Source organism: Lycorma delicatula, chromosome 4, assembly GCF_047948215.1.
Source record: "Lycorma delicatula isolate Av1 chromosome 4, ASM4794821v1, whole genome shotgun sequence".
NCBI classification, from domain to species: Eukaryota; Metazoa; Arthropoda; class Insecta; order Hemiptera; family Fulgoridae; genus Lycorma; species Lycorma delicatula.
The window spans coordinates 15,488,055-15,512,148 of record NC_134458.1 but is presented as its reverse complement, the minus strand read 5'-3'; the positions used below and the strand labels follow the sequence as shown (position 1 = coordinate 15,512,148).

The 24,094-nt window shown below is 29.1% G+C and overlaps 2 protein-coding genes across 3 annotated transcripts in view; one reads left to right on the top strand and one right to left on the bottom strand.

Annotated features, from left to right (window-relative positions):
• The window catches only part of LOC142324295 (cytosolic carboxypeptidase 6-like), a 99,391-nt gene extending 83,637 nt beyond the window's left edge, over positions 1-15,754 (top strand). Inside the window, exons 8-13 of the mRNA XM_075365223.1 lie at positions 854-965; positions 4,295-4,386; positions 8,310-8,420; positions 11,424-11,536; positions 13,284-13,510; positions 15,346-15,754. Coding sequence (XP_075221338.1) covers positions 854-965; positions 4,295-4,386; positions 8,310-8,420; positions 11,424-11,536; positions 13,284-13,510; positions 15,346-15,654 — 964 coding nt within the window. The 3' untranslated portion in view covers positions 15,655-15,754. The remainder of the gene's footprint in view (positions 1-853; positions 966-4,294; positions 4,387-8,309; positions 8,421-11,423; positions 11,537-13,283; positions 13,511-15,345) is intronic.
• A 1,513-nt stretch (positions 15,755-17,267) lies between these two features.
• slgA (proline dehydrogenase slgA) overlaps positions 17,268-24,094 on the bottom strand; it is a 308,586-nt gene continuing 301,759 nt past the window's right edge. For both annotated transcript variants that reach the window (XM_075362377.1, XM_075362378.1), the window contains one exon: positions 17,268-21,310. In XM_075362377.1, the coding sequence (XP_075218492.1) occupies positions 21,105-21,310 (206 nt within the window). In that variant the 3' untranslated portion in view covers positions 17,268-21,104. The remainder of the gene's footprint in view (positions 21,311-24,094) is intronic.

Below are 24,094 nucleotides of genomic sequence, written 5' to 3'. Positions count from 1 at the left end.
TAATTAAGTCAGTAATAATACTTCATTTCTATAATTGCACATTGTTCCTTTAATCTAACTTTTATGTAGATAACATATAAACTTTATGAAGGATTAAGGAACATTATTTCCTTCACAAAACTTTCTCTAGTAGGTTCGTACCTTCATCCTAGTATGAGGATTGAAACTAACAAAACCCTAATTTGAGTTCATTAGTATATTTTAGTTAAGAAAAGTTTAGAAATGTTTTATTTCAGGTTCAAGTTTTGTAAGTTGTTTTTAATAGAATTTTAACATTTACATCACTGAAATCAAACTTCATTTATTAAAAAATAATTGTGGTCATCATTTAAGATAAACTAAATTTTGTTCACAGTTACAATACAATTGTAATTAATTTTGTCTTATTTCTTTTTTTAGTGCAACATTTAAAGTATGTAACAGATTTTAAATAAACAACATTAATTAACTTTTAACTAAATTAAAAATTATAATTACTACTTGAGTCTGAATTAGCTTCACTCTAAAGCAAACCTCTAAAAAACTTTCACTTAGAGAGAAAGCTAGCCCAGATTCAGGTACAGTTTCAGCAATCTTTCTTAACAGAAAATTAAAATGTAATTATTTAAAGACTGCTCTATATTTTTTTAAACATAGTTCATTATGGAAATAAAAATTCAAACAATGTATAAATAAATTATGAAAAACGACTCTGTTAATAATGAAGTGAGTAATTTCATAATCTATTTTTTTTTAATGTTTAAACTATGTTTCATTATATAATCAATGACACATAAACAAATTATCACTAAAGTAAGCAAATATAAATTAAAACAAAAACTCAAATGGTAATTAATATAAAGTTTTCATTCAGGTCAACTCTTATGGGAATAGATTTAAATAGATCATGGCATCAGATTTCACACTGGTTACATCCAACACTGCATGCTGTACTCTCACTTTTAACAAACCTGGATCAAGACAAGGTACTGAGAAAGTGTATGTTAATACGTAGTATAAATTATTAACACTATCTTTAAACCAGAATTTTATTTCTTCCATCATTAATGCCAAAAAATGATATTATTCTTAACTCAAACAAAATACATCCCAACCCCATAGGGGAAAGACACCCACCCTGTGACGTTACCGGTCGCCACATCATCCCCTCTGTTTCGAGCCCTGAGGGGCTTTACCAGAGGTCGTCTTTAGACCCTAGACCCTCTAAATGATTACATCTCACAGTCATCAGCAAGGTCTCAGTCAGCATGCCCCCGACGTAAATCACACCCGGCAGACATTTGTATCAGTAAAATACAAATCAAATTTTGCCTTCACGTAGGTCTCAAACGGGCATCTTTACATCTAACCTAACATGATTCCCTCAAACTAACTAAACTGTGGAAGCGCGGACTCCACGCCTAATCCAAATTTGACAACATTGTTCATGACTGTGAATGCCTCAGAAAACGAACGAGTTGATAGTTAAATCAGTGCTATACTCATACCAATCAAAATTATCTTTTACGTAACATAGAAATTCACACCTACACCCAAGTAAGTCCACAAAATTAAGTCACCTAACATGGGGAACGTAACCTCATTCCGGTCCGCGCAGGAGCCGGAGACAAACTCCGCACCCCCACCCGGTCCCATCATTGAGTCTCGCGCGGCATTACCAGGTCACAATCAGGACAGCCACCGGTGGAATAAAGCCACGCCCCCGGTCACACGGGCTACCATACCTCAGCAACTCGGCCAATCCCGCCAGCGGGAATCCCAAATCGAATCATAAACAATACCAATATAACCGTAGCACGATGCAAATGCGCCTACCTCCAACCAATCAAATGCCTAGGCCGGAACCCTAGCCACCCGGGATCCTGCCACGATCAAATTCCTCGACTAAACTCCCTCTGCAGACCTACATACCGCAAGGATGCGAAGAAAACCAGCCGCTGTAGACCACTCCTCACGAATCATCCAGTTTGTATGAAGATCCAGAAAGCAATGTATTCTCTCAAGTTACCTAACAGCTTGTGAACATTCAATCTATATCTGAGACAGACAAAGAGGACATGGTCCACTGTTTCATCAGTCCTACAATCTGGGCATTGACTCGAATCCACCAAACGAAACCTAGCCAAACTCCCCCATGCCCAGAGAGAAACTGTGTGATATACCGATTGGGGGAAACCCATCTAATCGCACCTACATCAGATACTATAGGAAATATATCATGCGTGTAGCCACCTGTGGGGGATTTGTTGTATTTAGTTTAAACTAAATATAACAAATTTTCTGTAAATGTTTTGATGGGAAGATCTTTTAAAAGTTACACTCTAGATTTGTTACCAGTCACTAGCTCCTGGCACATATGCCAATTTTGCAGATTGCTCTAGTTTTGAAGGAGTTAATGAAATTGTTTATTAAATAATTTTAATTACATATTTCATTTTTAATCACTTATTTATGACTGAAGAAAATATGGGATTTGAATTGTTTTTAATGAAACACAAAAGTCCAAAGAAAAGTGTTCCTTCATTACAAAAGTATCACTCATAAATATTACATTCATAAAAAACTGAATATCCAAATGTTAAGTTTTTAAACATTTTTTAAGTAAAGATTATTTTTTAAGATCCATAAAGGGTTACAGATTATAAATCTGTCTATCTTTCTTCAAATAATTTACATTCAGCAAAAAGATAAGAGATATAAACAATAAAATTCACTGTGACTTTTATAAGTAAATATAATCCAAAAAAATACAATGAAATTGTAAACCGTATGGTAAGAATGTCGCAGGTATCATTTATTTCGCTGAAAAAACAATTTTTTCTGTAATATAAATAAAACTGTTTTTAACAAAATTATACTGATATTGAAAAAGGTAAGACACTACACTTCTATTATCAAAATCTGTTATTAATTTAGAATTTTGTTTTTAAAAAAATACATGTTAAATATATGTAATAGAAAATAGATACACAATAATAGATAATAAACAATGTTTAAGTGTTCCATATAATGAGCAAAATATAGAAAAATTTGTTACACACTCTTACCGGCCCAATTTCATTTATTAAACAAATAATCATAAGAAATGTATTATTTCTGTAAATGTGATATGGATTACATATATATATATAGATTAAATGAACACAAATGAAAGTTTGATAAAACATTAAAAAACAACATTACGGAACATCACAAAATTTAACCATTCCCGTTTTCACTCTATCCCCTCCCATCATCACCCTTTTCCTTCTACACGTCTTCACCTGTTTCCCTTTTTCCCATTCCCCTTTTTCCCTTCTTCCCTTTTTCACAAAAATATTTCTTTTCATGTAACTAATATATTCTGAATATAAACAAAATCAGACCATAAATACAATTTTTCACATATCTTGACCCCAGCGTGTCCATTTTTGCAAAAATATATCTTTTCACGTATCTAATATATATTCTGAATATGAGCCAATTCGGACCATAAATAATTTTTTTTGAAATATCTCGATCCCAGGGCCACCTAACAGGTACAAACTAATTCACGGGTGTACGCACAACAGCTCACAAAAGTTTCATCGCAATCGGATGAATAGTATAGGAATGACGAAAAATTCTTTTACATATATATAGTTAGTTCAAATAGTTCTAAATCTAGAATAAAAACTTTACTAATCGAATTATTTCTGTTTTATTTATTCCTTTTTTTAAATAAAAATAGTTTAATCTCTTGTAAAATAATGCTTTTATTTCTTCCGTAAAGAAGTGATGGGAATTAAAAAAATTGTTTCATCTTCAGTACTTTCATTTAATAAGAGGATCTACTATTAAAACAAGCTGTAGTATACATTTTTTTTAAATTTTATTATTTCAAGTACATTATCAAGTTTTTGTAGGCTACCTAATACTATCAAGTACTGCTATATAGCGGCGCAATTCATAAAGTCACCTTAAACAAATGAAAAAAATTACATATTCGAGTTCCGCTGTTCATCAAATGGACAAAAAACGTTGTATAACAAAATTCGTGGTATTTTTTGAAAGTATTCTTTATTACAAATGTAACTGAACTGAAATATAATATGTTTATGCTTATTTTTTAATTTTTTTCTCATTTTCATTTCACTTTTAGGTTAGGTCATGTTTAGAACTGTAAATATAGTTAGTTCGTTGACTTCGCCGTCCGTCCAGTTCTGCGGACTCTTACCGTCTAAGTTATAACGAACTTCGTGATTTATTTTAGAAAATTAAAATTCATACTGAAACAAATTCACTTCAAGCTTCTGAAACTACTTCTTTGTTTCAGAATCTCGAATTGGACTTAGTAATGGACATTCATGCTCACTCAAGTCTGCTTGGTGTATTTGTTTATGGAAACACATATGATGATGTGTACAGGTAAAATGTTGTTTATGCCTTCTTTTTTTTTTTACCATGCATTACTCCAGCAGGATGATAGGAACAGCGTCCCAAATTTCACAACAAAAAAAATTTCCTATTCACTTTTTATGTTTTTTAAAAATTTTATTTAACTTACCGACTCAAAAAATGTTTGAAATTTAAAACTTTCTGACAGAACCAAAAGAGTCTTATTTAAATGATTCAAAATGTCTTTTCACAGTTTGTGGGAACGTTCTCTTCATAACCTCTGTCTTGTAAACCATTCTGTTGAAAGTTCATATTAACAGACATGTTATAATAGTTTAATTTATATATGATTCATGTAGTATATGAAATTATTTCATGAAATATCACAGTTCTCAGCTTACTTTCATAAACTGTTTCCAAAATGTAATTAACTTCTTACAATATACACTGAACAAAGCCAAGAGCCGAGGTGGATTGCATTATTACTCGTAATAAAAGTAGGTGCACTTTTATTAGCTGCTATTAACTTTTTGTGACATGGATACATATACTCATACTTTGTGGTACAATTGCTTTTTTTGGATTTTAACAAAACGAGCTGAACCTTGTACTAAATTAAACAAATTGTTTATGTGGAGTAATTGCAGCGCTGTAATAAGTGCACAATTAAAACTTGATATTATCAGATACAAAAATTTCTTTATCCAATGGTGTACAACATTTCAGACTTGGTACAATGAAACAAATGTATATAATTATTTATGTGTTTGTTTTATTTTATTTGTAGGCAATATAACAGCTACAAAACTTACTGAGTAGCAAGTGATGATGATAAAATATTAAAAATATTCATATTAGTATTTTTAATTCAAATTGTGATGTAATAAAGTTATCTGTAAAATTTAATTTAAATTCTGTCATCAATGTTTGTCAGCACTTAAACTGATTGTTTCCCCTTATAATTTTTATTAGGTATAATCTTTACAATGGACTTATAGGCAAAGTCTAACTTTCAGTATTATGCAAGCAACCAACCAGATATAAAAAGATTTTCTTTCATGGGAAAAATACCAGTAAACTACATAAAATGTCAGTTAACCTTATACATTATTTTACTTAAAATATAAATTCAGTCTGTTTAACATATAACCAGATTTTATTAATTTTTAAACAAAAACCAGTTAAATAGATAAAAGCTTTAACAGATAAATTAAATATAAGAATTTGTTTAAATTGTATTATAAGATATGCAGTTATAGTTGATATCTCTAGCTGATAATATTTTTGGAACTATTTTAACATGTAATGAACCTTAAATAATACATACATTGAAATATAAATGAAATTATGCCTTAAAATGTACCCATCATACTAAGTGAACTATCATTAAGGTTAGTTCTTAATAGAAATTAGAAAAGACCAAATTTCTAATGTTTGAATGCAATAAATATTTTCTTTGGACAAGGCATGAGAGAAGCCTTGCCTAAGTGACTGAACTGCGTTATGCAGCAATATAAGTGTTTGTGGACTGAGAGTTGCATATTTCATGCAAGTACAAAATGCTGCACAAATTTAATAAATTAAAATTATCACATCTTTCATCATAGTTATGTTGAAAGTCTATAAATTTTTATTAACATAATCAAAAGTATTTAATCAATAAATATATTTTATAACAACTCATCCATTACTATTATTATATCATTAGAAACTCTTTACTATTATTATGATTGTACATCACGGTCTAAACAAAAAAGGGTTTAATGCATCATATATAACTCTTGAGATAGATTTTTTTTAAATTTTAATAAATTATTGTTTTGCGTCTAAAAATTTGGCATAAAAAATTTTCTGATTTAATTTGAATAGTTAGACCAGGAGTCCAACAATCTACTTAATAGAGGAACTGTATACTATCTGCAAAAGATTAGCCTCATAAAAGTTTGGAAGGTAGATTTTAGGAATTCAGAGTCTGCTGCAGTCTCATCACTTTAACGATAGTATGGTGGTATGTTTTGAGTAGTACGACATCTATTTCATGGCTAGGATTAATTTCCAACCCAAGTGGATGACATTTTTTGCACTCTGTTTGTAATGTTATATTTATACCATAGCTACACCAGTTCTCATTGATTACTTTTGACATTAAATCCAGACTATTCTAATACCTGAGCCAGAAAAAAATCAATTTAATGACTGCTATTAACAAAGTGTGTAATAGTAGGCTGAACTGTAATCTATGATAAAAAATCTCAAAATTATAAAATGTTTTGTTTTATGATGTATAGTTATATTATTTTTTTGTCTCATTATCTATTTCTTTTCTCATTCTAATAAGAATAACATTCAAAGAAAAAAGGTTTTTTGAATAAACTTGATTCACTGTATTCATACATCATATAATATATGAAGTGGGTGGGAAGTCCCTTTACACTGCAATAAATCCAGCTTAATCAGACCCTACTGCTGACAAATTTCACCGCTGATGGAAAAGATGAGGACAATAAGCCATGGTGGGGATCATCCAGTCTGTTCATTTGTGGTGGGATGACCTTACATTCTCAAGTGCAGAACAATGGTGGATATGAGTGCGTTCACTGTCGAAGAGTGTTTGTTAGCTTGTGTGTGGGTCCATGAATGTCCACACTCATAAAACATTGGAGAACATTATAAATGACTTCTTTTTGCATTTTGGTAAATCATCATCATCATGGCAAACATTACTGGAATGGGAGAAGAAGGCTTTTGCAACAGAAAGTACTCTTCTTGTGCCACGCAGTGGGAGGCCAAACACTCGAGTTGAGACATGTGCTGAAGTGGAGGCATTGATTCAATGATCACCAGTAAAATCAACATGCAAATGTTCTGCAGAGTTAGGCATTCCAAGATCAACAATGCAAGACCATATGCAGAAGGACTTGAAAGTTAAGTGTTTTTGTCCAGCCACAGTTAATGAGTTCAGTGACAGTAATCAACGTGTTTATGCATGTCAGTTATTGCTTGAACGCTTTGCAAGAAATAAAGAAACATGTCATGTTCTAGATAAGTGTGCAATTTACCAAAGCTCTCATAACCAAAATGTTTTTTTCTGGGGGAAAGACAATCCTCACTTTATTGAGGGAATCGAACGCCATCCACCTCGTGTTATGATCTGGGCTGGGATGACAGCTGAACATCTTGGTCCTTTTTTTTTATCAACAATGCAGTCAATCAACAGAGTTATCTGAGAATCGACAAGTGATACCTTCCAGAATTAAGGGCAAAAGGGATGGCTGATATCATTACATTTCAGAAAGATGGTGCTTCAGCACATTTTGCTTTGAATGTCCACAGACATCTCAATCAAATTTTTTCCAAATCACCAGATCGAACATGGGTCAGAAGAGTTACCAGCTTCATTGCCTCGACCAACAAGCCCTGACCTCACCACACCTGACAATGCACTCTGGGGTTTAGTAAAAGAAGAGATCCAAAAACACAGATACTTCAACAACAAGTAGCTCCAAGAGGCTGTTCAATCAACATTTGAAATGATCACCCCCTGATATGCTGTTGCAGATGAACAACCAGACAAGGAGGCGAATGCAGCTGGGCTTTGAACCTGGTGGAACCCATACAGACATTTTAAATTCATAGAAGGTAAGCTGCACCTATCCTAATAATTTCATAACTAACATACAGGGTCTTCCCACCCACTAGATATTGCAAATGATATAAAAAATTACCCACTGGTTATAAGAAGATTTATTACAGAATAATTCAATAAACTGACAATGTAAAGAAATATTTTATATAAAACATAAAAATAGAGCAAAATAAGTAATAATGTGTAAGAATGTAACTTGAGATACTTCTTAACACAGCTAGGTATTTTATATATATACACAGCCTATAACTAAAAAAACCAAAAAAAAGAATGCATATAAATAATTTTTATTATACTTTATTTACAGGTATGAGAGACATATTGTTTTTCCAAAATTATTATCTCAAAATACAGATGGATATGAAATCAATAATACAATGTACAACCGAGATGTTAATAAGACTGGTTCATCACGCAGGTAAACTTTCTCATTAAAAAAATTCACAATTCAAGGATGGAAAAATTTAATCAAAATTCATTCCTCAAGCTAGGCCCAAAAAACACTGTTAGTCATGTAGATTAACTAATGATTGATGAATATTATCCCTTTTTATATATATATATATTTTTTTTATATCCTCTTACCGGTTAAGCCTGACATCAGTCAAGATTGCACAAGCTTTCTACATCAACCAAAGTTTTATGTGAGATATGAAATGAAACATTAATATTATACAAGTATGTATTTTGTAAAAGAAGAATGATAAGAAAAAAGTAGGAAGATCAACTTTTTAAAAAATATAATATGTATACAGAAAATCATATAATAAAATATGGCACCCTTGCGAATCTGGCCAGTGTAATACTTAAATGTTCCTGCCCAGTGGAACAATTCTTTTTCATTCTGCCAAAAAGTAACATGGATTCACCAAAATATTGATACTGGTTGTGTACCAATTATAAGGAACATTTCATGCCTCATACATTATGGATTTGAAGTACATGCCAGTTGCAGATGGAGACTTGAAAAACCATACATGTGTTCATTATTCTTTTAGTGTAAACAATTTTGAATTGATAAGTATTAGAAATAGCATCTGCAGGCGCCGTAAAAGTTGGGGATAAAAGATCAAGGGGATCTTACATCAAGTATGAGACTTCTTCATATGGCAAAAATTAACAACAGATGAAGTTTGTAGTAAGTAGTCAGTAGAGTTAGTTCAAATTCCTGCTGGACTGCTCTTTTTCATAAAGGGTATAGTATAAGCATAAATTATGACCCTAGACCATGAAGGCACACAACATCAACAGATGGGAAAAGTGTGAAACTTGTGTCAGTCTTTTTTAAAGATCATCAAGCAACCAGGATTTCAGTAACATCAGTATTTATTATTCTGAACAATGATTTGTAAAGACACATATTTTGGCTAGATGGGTCTCTCACATCTTGACTGTTAAACAGAAGCAGAATCACCTGATCATTGCAAAATTACTGAAACATGACTGTTTAGATACTCATATGTCATTTCTAATTAAATGTGGATTATAGACATTGAACCAGAGTTGAAATTCCAGTCAAGTAAGTAATGTTCATCCTCCCCAGCCAACCAACAAAAATGCTGACCACTGCAATTAAGCAGTTTATGATTTTTGTTTTTTATAATGGAATCATTGTGATGATAACGTTCCCTGCAGAACAAGTGTATCAGAAGCATATAATTATGATATGAACATTTTTTTCATATTCCACATAAAATAATTTGCATATAAATTTCCTGGCTCTTTAGAATCTCTTATACCAAATTTTTATATAATTAATCCTTCAAAAAACAATGTATATGAATAGAACAAAAGACTTGCTAAAACTGAACTTTACTGAATTCACCGTGGTACAAGTGGTAGCATCTCCACCTTTCACCTAGAGATCCTGAGTTCGAATCCTGGTCAGGCATGGCATTTTCTTATGCTAAAATTTCCATTCGGGCTAAATGATCATAGCAGTCGATGCCCACATATCTCATTAAATAAATAATTTTTTTTAAAAATACACCACAAAATAAATTAACTCATTTTATCTTATAAAAAAAGCTATCATATTTGGTCAAGCTGAAATGGTTTCTTTAACCTTATTTTTTATGCAACAATCTATAAACTGATATGAATTACGAAGTGACATAAAAATGGTTTAAATGGGTTAATTATTCTGACCAATTAGATCCCAACAAATGTATCCTGATCAGTATTTTTCTAATCTAAGATGTTTTTAAACAATTTACATCAATCACTACGCCAAATACTCGCAAAAAAAAAAAAATTACTGGCTGATCAAAAGAATTAATGTATTAGAAAACATAAAATAAAACAGCGAATGATACACAAAGGAGCAACATGTTAAAATATAATTAGATGAAAAGTTAATGAGCAGTATCAGCAGTCAAAAGTATAAAAATAAAAGGATTCTCAAGACTCTTTCAGCAAGCAGAGAATAACATTAACTAAATTTGACATTTACAATAGCAAACAGTTTACTAATTACCAGAGTAAAGCTGTTTCTAATTTAAGTAATCTCATTTAGCTGTGCATATTACTCTAACTAGTAATACAGGTTGATATGTTATCTTAAAGCAAACATAACATATCATATATTGACTGGGGTATGTATGATTATAATTTTATTTAATTAATTTCATTTTATTGAAATTTAGCCTATTATGAAAGAGATAAAAATTCATTTTTGTCATTTACAAGAATATTATTAATTTAACTTGTCTATCAGTGAAGTGCAGTCAATGCATCAACATAGATAAAAAATTGTACTTTAAACTTTATGTTCATCTGTAACAAATAAACGTAGAGTTAATTAATCTTCACTGGATCCATTTACAAGACCTGATTGACATACACTGTATCTCTATTGTGAATCCCTATATCAAATATAACTTTACTAATTTTTATACACTAGGCCTGTTTATTACGTAGTCAAAATTATAACTTTCACTAGTCAAGTTAAAGAACAGTGGAAATTATACAATGCAGAGTTGGAGGATTTTGTTTCAGTATTATTTACTCATAATTTATGAATTACTGTTATAATTACAGTACGCTTGTTTAAAATATTTTTTAATTAATATTATCACGCATTTTAAACAAAATTTAAGTGTCACATGCACAAAATAGGTGAATTTGCTATTACAATAAAAAAAATCATGTGCCTACTAAGATTGCAAAAAAAAAATTGAATGGTCAAAGAAATTATTTTAATTGTTTTACATTTAGCTAAATTATATATTTATCTTAAGAAGCTAATTTATTTTGCTTCTTAATTATGTTATGTGTCCGACACACATTAACATATGAAAATGTAAAAATTCTAGAAAAAGCCGCAAAATGTAACTCATTCTATTCTGCCAGTTTGTAAAACTAATTCTCAACATAAATTAATAACAATAAAATTAAATAATCTTAACTGTTACATTTTCAGGGTTCTATGTGATGCATTAAAGGACTCTGTGAACTGTTATTCTCTAGTTGTCTCATTTCATGGTTACAGACATTCAAATTCATCAGGCATTCATTACTACACTGAAGAATCATGTATCCTTTAAACTAATCATAAATTAATTAAATTAATACTTAATGCTTGATGAGAATATATATAATTAAATTATTAGTTTGTATCAAACAAATTGCAACTATACCATTTTAGATTACGCCATGAAAACAGGGGTTCATCTAGGAAGTCTCTTTGGTGGGAATGAAAGATATGAACTGTTATTTTGGTTATTTTGCTGTAAAAGGAACATTTGTAATCTACATGATTTATATATCTTAAAATAGTATTTCTAAAAAATACTTCATTGTATGGTCTGCTTTAATGATAAGACCTTTAATAATTTAACATTATCTGCATTCAGTAATGTGAGGGTATTTGTTACATAACCAGTCTTCTACCATGATAATAAATTTTTTGTTCATGTCTTTTCATAATAATAAATGCTACTTTCTGTAGAATTCCAGGTGAAATGGAGTAGTCTGGTTATGATAAGTGGAAATTGCTCTCATGTCCTGGCTTCATTTTAATTATTTCTCCTGCTTGATATAATGAACATGACAACAAGGCTCATAGAGGCTAGTAAGTGCTATTTAGAAAATCAATACACCCTTTACATCCTGGCAAAACCACTACATTTTTTTAAGGAGCTATGTATTACAGATAACCAGTGGTTTTATATTTTACCCATAAACAAATATAAGGATCACAATTATTAAAAGAAAACAATTACTGATTTATATTTTATTTTAAGACTGCTTAATACAAAGAAAATACACTGAACTATGCATTTTAACATCATCCACTAAACTGATTTTTTTCTCCATTCTTTTGCTTTCAAAAGAAAAATCTATATTAAGCAGTCATTATAAAATAATTCAGAAGTAATTCCTTAACAACTTCTTACTTACTTCACAATTCCCATAACAATACATGAAATAAAGAAGTTTTTGTTCATTTATTTGAATAATCCAAAAAATGAAAACCTGGGATTTCATCAAACAACAATATTCACATATATATACATCTATCATACCTCTTCATAATTATGTAAGTAAACTAACAATACAAAATAAATTTTAAAAGAAACATAGGTCATTTAGATTAAATATAACAGTTAAGAAATGGATAGAAAATTTTCGAGTAGATGGGATATCCAGGTAAAAAAACCAAGTGCAATTAAGGTAAAAGGAAGCACTCAGCATAGCTCAGGGGTCCAAAGGGTTGCCAAACATTAGGGTAGTTAGGAACAACTATCCTCGTTACAGTTAAAATTGTTGATGCAACTAATAAATACTGATGAATTAGCTTTTAGAATTACTATATTAAATAATTAACAAATTGTGCAGTAAATTTTATTAATATAACGCTAATGTGTAAACATTTTTTTTTTAAGAAATATAAATGTCTGATTTTCATTTTAATCTTTCTGTTATCTTAAAAAATCTTGTGTTCTTATGATCTCAACATTTTAGAAAATTTAAAAAAGTAAAACATAAAGAAAATAGATTAGATATAAGATTTTTCCTGAGTCAATTGCCTTAAAAAATTTTCACATAACTGAAACCCAGTTGTTTATACTAAAAAAAAATTATTTTAATATTACTTAATTATTAAGCGTTAAGATTTATAACATCTAAAATTTATACTTTTCTATTTTTTTAAGAAAAAACTACCTCAGTCAAGATTATAAAGATATCCTTGAAAACTTTGTCTTAATCTATGTTGTAGACAAAAGCAACAAAATCATAGGTAAAATAAATATTATGTATATTCCTTAAAATTGCACAGATTATAGATTAGGGAGAAATGTTGTTCGTACATTTCTTGAGTACTATCGTATTATAGGAATATATAATCCAGCTGAAAAAGAAGCAAAGAGAGACCAAAAGGAGCATCATAGAAGTCGAGCTCAATCTCGTCACACTTCCTCTGCAAAACCTCTTCGTCCACCATCCCATCGAACACCATCATCCTCCAGTGATACTTCTGCTCATCATATATCAATTAAATTACAGGTAAATTAACCTATCACTTATTACTTGAATTGAGTAACTTAATTTTTTCATATATTATTGTAAATTTAAATAATTTTCAATGAGATATTTAATAAAAATTGTTTCCTTCTTCTAGGTGGGAAGCAATGCACCCATCTTCAATCAGTCCTACCATTAAAATAATATTTTTGTTGATACAAGAACAGTAATTTCTTATAATTAATAATGTAGAGGATGAGCTCCTACCACATTCTCATAATAGCAGAATGTTAAGGTGTAGGTTACTATATCTTTTGGCAACAAATAAAAATGACAGCTTAAATAACACGGTATATGGTATATAGGAATTCTCACTGAAGATAGATTAATTTATAAAGAAATGTAATTTAATGAAATAAACTGACAACACACCCTGAAATAATAGAAGATTAATAGACACAAAATTAAGGATATTAAATTATATTAAGCGGTAATAATGTTCCAATTACAAGCTGGCAGTTTATTAATTGTTTTGACAGTTGCTTATTCTCACTATCCACTACTATAAAACTACAGGAAAATTCAAGTATACTTTGAAACATACAATTGTTATTCTCAGAAAGTTTCAGAATATTTAAAATATTGCACTTCACTGATATGAAACTTTAAATTGCACAAAATTTTGACTTACTTTTTTTTGAAAAATTTGTTTAATATTTTAGCATTTTCTGTTTATATATATATATATATACACTCTACAGCCAAAGATATATATATATATATATATATATATATATTTTATTAATTTTAATGAAACACCTTACAGGCACTGGAAATTTCATTAAAAAATTCTCTCATAACTTTTGTATTCATGAAAGGAAAAGTTGAATGAGTTATGACAGTAAAATAATATTTTTATTAAGGTCATAGATTTTTGGGAAGTAAAAGTTCCTTTTCCTTTGGATACATATGTTAATGGGATAAGATCACATTAGCCAGGTTACAAACTGACAAATGAAGAAAAATCCACAAGGTACTTTTAATTACCCTAATCCCTAGTCTTTCACTCTTTTTTACTTCATACAGACTAATTTTTGAAAAGTAAACCAAACATTTCACTTACTTCCATAATGAACATTTTTTGATATATACAAGCTGCCCATGAGAAATAAATTTTCTCTCCCCGTTATAAACAATTTACAATTTAATACATTAAACTGTTACGAGAATAACAAAGGTCTTATTACTGAACTGCTTACAGTTCATTTGAACAGCATAGTTGGATTGTTACCAGCTAAATTGCAAACAACTAGATCTTAACAAATAACCTCATTAAAGAGTAGTATTTACAACCCACACTTTAAATAGATTGAGATTTTCCAATATTTCATTTCCCTCAAAACAAAATTCTTCCAACATTTATCAGTAACAAACATTACACGTATGCTCCTCCTATCTAGCATTGTAATTGAAAGCAAATCTTCTAACCTTTACCATTTCTTCTGCTTCAATACTTACCTGTTTGAAATTATCTCTTAAAAACTTTGCAATTTAATAAACTACCTTGATATTACACTAGTATTAGACATTTCCTCATTGTCTATCAAATGTTGATGAACAAAACTGCTGTGATGTTGGATTCTATTTATCACATCTTATAAAAGATTTCTCTATAAATAACTTTTTCTCTGAACCAGCTTATTTACCACACAATAAAAGTAACACTAAATATGCTTCTCTTATCCTGTTTAACTTTTTAAGAGCTATCTACCGATGCTATTTTATCAAAACTAATAAACTGAATAAAACTAGGGGAATCTAGTTCCTCTGGTTCTGTTATATATAATCTCACTGAAAAAAGGAAGTAACTGTTACAGGAAGTACAACCAGAGTCAAAATCGACATCTTTACTGAGAAAAAGGAGGACTCGTCTGCGATGTCATAACAAACAATCAGAATCAGTTTCTCAACATCGATCTTGGCAAGTAACAGAAGTCCAAGAACAATCTGCACCACATGTATCAATTATTGACTTCAACAATTTAATTCGAGGTGGATTAGAATTGGCAATACAACGAAATAACAAAAAAACTAAATCAATGAAAAGACATAACCAAAATTTTCGACAACAGAAAAGAGAAAGTGCCGCACGTTCCAGCAAAGATGAAAGTAACAGTCCAGGTTAAAAAATAGTACATTGTTATTCATTATTATTTTTTTTTTTTGCACTAAACTGGCAAGACCACAGGACCTAACTCTGGGGAACACCCAGCTTGGCATCTACTCTTGCATAAAAACTTTCTTTTTTAAAAGAGACTTAAAACTAGTATCACAGTCTTAAAACTAAAATTAGAAATATGCATAAAATTAAAAACCTAAAATCTAACTAAATTAAAAAGAATTTAACAAAGTCCAACAAGAGTGTAAAGGGCCCCAACTTGTATAACGGGAAAACTAAAAAATAAACCTAGGTTAAAAACGTAAAATATTAAAAGGCAAAAACTTAACAACTAATAATAACAGATAAAATATCATTAAAAAACAAACTAAAAAACTTAAAACTAATATCACTAAAAGATAAATTTAACTACTATCACAGATAAAAAACTTAAAAATAAATAAAAACAACTATATATATATATATATATATATATAAACAAAATAAAATTGAAATAAATTTAACGAACTCTGAGAGGAGTGTAAAAGGCTCCTTCTTGGATAACAGAAGAAAATATAATTAAAAATCAAACACATAAAAGTAAAAAAAAAAAAAAAAACACTATTAAAAATTGTGTAAAATATTAATTCTTTAAGATATAAAAAGACCTGGTCCAAAACTTCTTTATCATTGCCTAGGATTTGACGAATGTTGCTGGGTAATTTAAATTTACGACACAAGGCCGCATAACAAATGCAATTCACAAGAATGTGGCACACAGTCAAGCAGCAGTTGCATCATATGCATGTTGGTGCACTTATCTTTGACATTAGACATTTGTATGTGACTAGTACAGCCTAACCGCAATCAACAAAGGACTACTTCTTCTTGGCAGAGTTTTCTAAAAGACGAGTACCATGGCAACACAGTTTTTTTAATGTATCGGAGTTTATTATCCACTGTGGCAGTCCAGTCACCTTGCCACTTTATTCAGAGAGCGTGTTTTACACAATCGCATGTAGTAATACAATTGGTGAAAGAAGGTTGACTACATGCGTCCTTAAAATCAGAATCTGAGCGTTCATTGCCCACAAGTCCTACATGGCTAGGGACCCAGCAGAAACTCACTTGTGTGTTACGATGGTTCAATTCCGCAGTTATGTTATAAATTTCGTTGATGTCTAGAGTAAAAATCTTCCAAAGCTTAGAGTGTACTAAACGAGTCACTACAAATAAGGATATGATGGTATTTTGGCTTAACAATATTTAAAGCCTTATTGATGGTGCACAGTTCTGCAGTAAATTCTTTATTATTTAAATTATTATTAAATAATTATCATTAAAATTATATTTTATTATGTGTGTAATGTATTGCTCTATTTAACATGTTTGTAAATGTATTAATTTTGTGTGCACAAGGACGATTCAAACTTCTGTTAATAGTAGTTATTTTATTAATTGTTGGTTTTCTATATGCAGATGTTATAATTTTATTACTTTTACTAAGGTAAGCAGCAGTATTGAATTTTGTACTCTTGGTGGTAAACTGTTTTATACTTTTATATATATATATATATATATATATTATTAGTTATGTAAAATGAAAAAAAAGAAAGGAAATAATTAAGTGACAATGCAAAATTATTTGTAGAATCAATCTATATTAATTATATAAATAATAATACAGTAACCGGACAGTAATAGGAATAATTACAACTTATTTATTATTTAAATTCAGGCTTAATAAAATTAATTTTAATTATAATTACAAGAGAATGTATTTCATGAATTATGAGACTGTTAATTCGATCACAGTAACCTGGCATATGAATTACCATGTGCAGATGTGTTTCAATCATGAGAAAAAAATAAAAATATTTTTGTATACAATATGTCTAATATAAAAACTTATCAATTATAATTGTACTCAATACATTATACAAATTTGTTACCAATAAGTTTCTGGCAATTTAAGTAATTTTAATCCCAAATAATTTCATTAAAGAAATCACAATAATAATATATATATAATAAATGATACAAAAACGAATAAATAGAATAAAATATAAATGAATAATACAAAAGTTTCTATAGTGATTTTAAACACTTTATGAATGAAATTTTGAATATAAATATAATAAACAAATGAAAAGGTTTGCTTATGTATTATTCAAAATGTTTAACTTCTTAACATCATTACCAGTTAAGTACATCACCTCTAATAAATAAATACATTAAAAAAATAATAACAATTGCTATGAAAATAATTTAGTAAAAAAAAAAAAAAAAAAATTATTACCAAATAAAATTCACAGGCAATATTTATTAAATTTAAGACATTACTTAGGCTATTTCAAGTGTCATATCATAATTTATACTAAATTTCTTTTCTATTGATTCAGGGCCATACAATTTTTTCACAATGGGAATAGAAGATATTGCCTCTGATTCCTCAAACTAAAAATAATAATAAATATAACATATGTTTTTGTGTTTATGTTAGCAGACTTATAATTTAGTTATGGATAAATATCAAATTTATATTTTTCTGTTTAAAATCAAACTGAATAAACTGAAAACAATTTCAATGAAAAAAGAAAAGTATTATAAATTATCTAGTAGAAATGCAATAATGTTACTTTTTTTTAATTTTGTACAACATAATGTTTCTTAAAGCATCTCTCATAAACAAGAGCATTCTGATATTTTCTCTTGCAGTGATAATGAAAAATGTGATGCTATGATTTTAAATGAAATTTATACATTTAATGTACAGTCTTCATTATTATGAAAAATAATTTTAATAAAAGTGATTTCATATTTTTGATAGATATAAATATAACACACTTTTTTACAGTAAAAAAAAAACCTATTTAATTCAAATATCAAATCAAAATATGATTAATTAAATAAAAAGTAATTTTAAATAAAAAGAAAAATCAATATAAAAAAAATACTGAAATAATACTTAATATTGCATCACTAGACTTTTGCACATTTCATAAGAAATCATCTATTTTTATAAAAATATCTTGAATTTTTTTATTGATTAAGTAGTGAAATTATAGTTATCTAAATGAAATATAATTATTTTAACTGATACAAGACTAACTAAAATACTCATTTTTATACATTCTATGCATACTGTGAAATTAATACTGATTTTCTTAAATTTCTTTACATCTTAAAAAACATATAATTGTATACTATGTGATTTTAACACATTCAATAAGGGACTTTCCATACACTGTAACTGACATCAAATTCATAATTAGAGAACAATTAATGCAAAACTGTTAGGTTCTCTACAAATACCTTATTATGATAAGAATCAATTCATACCATCATGCAAACTAGAAATATATTTCAAAAGTAAAGACTAAAACAATATTTTAAATACACACAGTTTTCGAGTATGTTATATATTGCATAAATCTTTACTCTGGAGCTGTTAACTATGACAAACAGATTATTTGAGCGAAACTGAAAGTCAGATAGTTCTGATTTTCCTCGTCATTCATCTTATCCTGCTGCTAGCAGCTGAATTTGTTATCACTTCAATCAATAATATGTTATATACACTAGAATAACCTGAACCCGGCAATGACAAAAAAGTAAGTAAACAGTAGATTATGTAAAATTAGCAGCATGTATTGTGCTATACATGTGAAAAATATTTTTTTATTCCACTTGGAATGTGTTAACACCTCAAAACAAAAAAAATAATATGTATATACATATATACACAAAATGAGTTATTTATAGCTTAAATTTCAATTTCAAACTGGACTTAAGTTAATATTGAATTGAGTAATTATACATAAAATATAAATCATATTAAAAAGAAACTTTATTCGTAGCTAACTTGAATTTAACTCAAAAATATTTTAGCAAATCATTAGGATGTCATATTTTAAATAATGTTTACAACAACAAACAAATTAACTTAATCATACCAATATTCATACAAGAATAAAACTAATATATATGCTTATTTATTATTATTAAGTTGAACTTGAATCAAATATGAATTTTATTATTGTTGTTCAAGTTCAACTTAATAATAATAATAATAAGCATATATATTAGTTAATGTATAAATTTGTTAAGATGAATCAAATATGAATTTTATTATTGTTCATCACAGATAATTACAATATATTTTAGAATTTTGTTACTTAAAAAACAAGAAGAAAAACAAAGTTAAAATTAAAACAAAATAAATTGTACATATACATGCATATATCACCATATTACACGTATAATTTCATTATTTTTACTGTAATTAAAATATCAGTTAATGACAGTTAGTAAATGTACACTTAATTAATTATCCAGTAATTTATTTTTAACAAATATTTTTATATGTAAACATTAATAAATAACAGATTTCATTTAATAATAGCATTAGTAATAATTTATTTAATTTTCTTAATTTTTATTAACACTTTTTAATTATAATAAATATTAAAATCCATCACAACGGATTCAAGTCAAATAATTAACATTTAAGAGAGAATATGCACGTATAATACATACATCCATAATTCTATATTTTTAGTTAATAAATATAAAAATTAAGATTAATAACTTTTAAAACATTTTTCCAGTTTCAATAAAATTTATTAAATATACAATAAGTACTTTGTTACCTATTTTTTTTTTAATAAATTTTCTTTAAAAAAAAAATATATATATGTATGGAGTTTCAAAAATTTACTTGAGTATCTTTTTAAAAATTAATCATTAAAAATATTAAATAACAAGTTTATTAATATTTGCGGTAAACTATTTTAAATAATTTATCTATTGAAAATACAATATTATAACAGTAATAAATATATATTATTATATTGTATGAATTATACTTACAATAAGGCTTTTTTAATTCATATATATATATATATATATATAATATTACTTGCTGAATTATATTTCATCAGTGTATCATCACACATTTGTTTACATTTTTATAAACATATTACTTTCTAATTTTTGATTATTAATATATAAAGCTCAATTTACTTACTTTTTAAAAAATAAAATTTGTGTACTATTTAACTTCTTTTTTGTTACCAATTATAATTGTATTATCAATAAATATAACTCGCTAACATAAATTTAGATGACTGCACAGATAATTTAAAATTACTTTTTCAGATTTATACTGAATGTTAACAAATTTTGAATTACAACATAAATTTAAAAGAAAGTCAACATATCTGGGGGGACGGTATTGTCAAATAAAAAACAGAAATTTTGAACAATCAGTTTATTGCAAACTATGCATGATAACAACGTTGGACAAAATCTCATTTTGTCTTTATAATTATATGGCATTTAGTGAAAAATATTTTGACTAAATTCCTTGCAAGTACAGCAATTATAACGTTCTAATATTCTACACAAATAATTTAGACATGAGATTCCTCAATAATTAAATTAAAAATGAATCATCAAATAAATATCTAGACAGTTTTAGACAGGAGTGTAGTTTCCTCGCGGCTTGTAAAATATTTGGCCAGTACGGACGCGCCTGAGAAGTTCTTTGAGGAGCAATTTCTTTTCTTTCTTAATTTTCTTGAGAACACCTTTATTCTCCTGAGCACGACGAGACAGGTATGGAAGCACTTCATTCACTGGGCCGTATGGGATGTACTTATATGCTGAATATCCAGCTTGCCCTAAAAGTAACATAATTTAATATTCAATATAATATACAGTAACATACCATATAAAAATAAACTATAATTACACAACACTTTTGCATCTGTTAATGTAACAATCTAATAAAAATATCAAAGAAGGCAAATAAATAGAAACAAAAAATTTATACGTAATTACTTATCATGTATAATGAAATTGGCTATTCCTCTGCCCAAAAAGAATATATAAATAAGTTACATACACCTTTACTTTTTATCTTTTTTGAGGGGATTATTACTGTATTAGGAGGCCAAACTTTACTCAACAGGCACTTCAGTTCTTAGACTTATTATGCAGTCACCAGACAAGAAAAGGAATCCCTGGGACAATCCACAGGCAGCCCTCTACAAGACAAGCTCTAGCTCTTCAGTACAGAGGACCTTGTAGGGTCAGACCTGACCTATAACCACAGAACTAATAGTAGAAAAAAAATAATTGAGGATAAGAAGGGGCGATTGTTGAGAAAGCACAATCTACCCTCGTGGATAGTTCAGAGTAGTTTACCGTCTTGCCCATGACCTAGACCAATATCTATATATTTGCATTATTTCACATAAGTACCACTAGATTCAGGCACTTATCATAGTACGATAGCTTTTGCAGGTTCTTGTCAAAGAACTTTGCCTCTAAGGTAACTGATCATCTATTAAATCCATCCATGTGCTCATCAAAATTTCTGAACATTTTTCTACAGTTTGCTCAACTTCACATTTGCATCATTGTCTTTTATTTGTATATATCCTATCTTTTATGTTTCTAGTTTCTTACTTAATTTATTCAAGTTTAATCTCCTTAAGAACAGTGTCTGAAGATGAATAATTTTACAGTGCATTTTTTTCAGAATTTCTGTCTAATTATTATGTAATCTATTTGATGTCATCCTGAATATCCTTACATAACTTATTGTAACAAGACTGGTATAGCAATCCTGAATAACGGATTCCTGCCAATTATAAAAGTAATAGAAAATGTATTTAATTGGAGAATCTAGAAAGGAACAAGGAGAACCCTTTTTGTAAAGAATAGGTCTGTTTTACAATTGTCTTTTGTTATACTACCCCTTACAAAATGAACACCTGTTTGTTGTGTGGTGAGAAGAGACCAGGCTTGGAAATTATGGGAACAAAGCTTCGGTCGACTCTTCTCATGCTTTGACTTGGGTCCAATCCTACAGGTAAAGAGGCTAACAATATAAATAGCCCAGTAAGACCAGCTAAAAGTTCAGTTTGGTGGAGTTCCGCAAACCAGTCTGTGAGGCGTTACAGCATCAGTCTTGCAAGGGCAGTTCAGCGAGGAGAGGTTGCGAGGTGTGTGAAGTTGTGCAAGTTCAATGGAAATCCATGAACCAGTCTGTGAGATGTATGATGGCAGTCCAGCGTGGAGAGTCACAGGTGTGAGTCTGCAAGACGTCAGTCCAGCGAGGAGAGTATCCAGTTTAACATGATTAAGGTAACACCACGAGTAATTCAGTAACCAAGAAAGTACTATCAGTGAGTTATAGTAAAACTATAAGTGTATAATTGAAATAAATAATGCAATAGACTTCATTCATAAACTGTTAAGATAGACAACAAAAGGGATTTGCAAGTGAATTTTATAAGATTGTTAATGTAAGACTAGTAGTTAAAAAAGGTTAAAACTAGCGGTTTCTTTGTTAATGGGTCTGAATACTAGTTTTACGTTTATATACCTGGAATAAATTCAGAACGATTATTTATTTTAAACTCTCTTATGTGTAATCTGAATCTATCACTTACTATTGACATTACTATCACTATTTTATGTGTTGTTATTTACATGTAATAATTTTTATTGTTATCTTTGTTGAATACATTATATATTTTTGTCTGTTTTTATGTCATGCTTACTGTTTTGATTATGTTATATTACATGTCATGTAAAAATCGTTTACTACTATTATCCTGACCATTATTGTGGTTGTAATTACTGTATTAATATTTGTGTTCATTGACTGTTTTATTATTATTATCATTATGTAATTTATTATTATGTAATCTATTTGATGTCATCCTGAATATCCTTACATAACTTATTACTTATTGTAACAAGACTGTTACAATTTGAAATTTGGTTCCTTGAAGTCGCAACTGTTGATGTGGCGGAAGCGAGCCTGGTTTTTCGCTATGATCGTGGTGACTATCGTGCTTTGTATGACGTTGTGAGGTTTGCTGATTGGTGTAATATTCTCTTAACCGTCGATTTGTAAGAATCGGTTCTGGGTTTACAGAAAATAATTACTGCAGCGATTGATAAACATGTTCCTGCCTTTCGTCCTAAGTCAACCAAATTTCCACCTTGGTTCAACAGGAACATTGTTAATCTTCTCAAGAGAAAGAAGGCTGCTCATCGCAGGTTTAAATCTTCTGGTATGTCAAATGATTATTTCTTATTTTCTCGGCTGCATAGAGATGTTAAGTACGCGATAGCGGATGCCAGAGTGGTTTGGGCTCGGAAGTGTGAATCTGACCTTTGTTCTAATCCAAGGAATTTTTGGAAATATATTTCTCGACAGAAGTCTAACTCTGTGAGGACTCCAGCCCCTATTGTCGATGGACGGACTATTTCTGATCCTCGGTTGAGTTGTCAGCATTTTGGTGAATATTTTCAATCAGTATACCAGGACTTTCCTACGCAGACTACATCTGGCAGTGCCTGTATCGACAACCATCAGATTCTTGACATTCCGATGGTTTCATCTTCTGACGTATCCTGTGCTATAAATATTCTTAACGCTAGGTCGG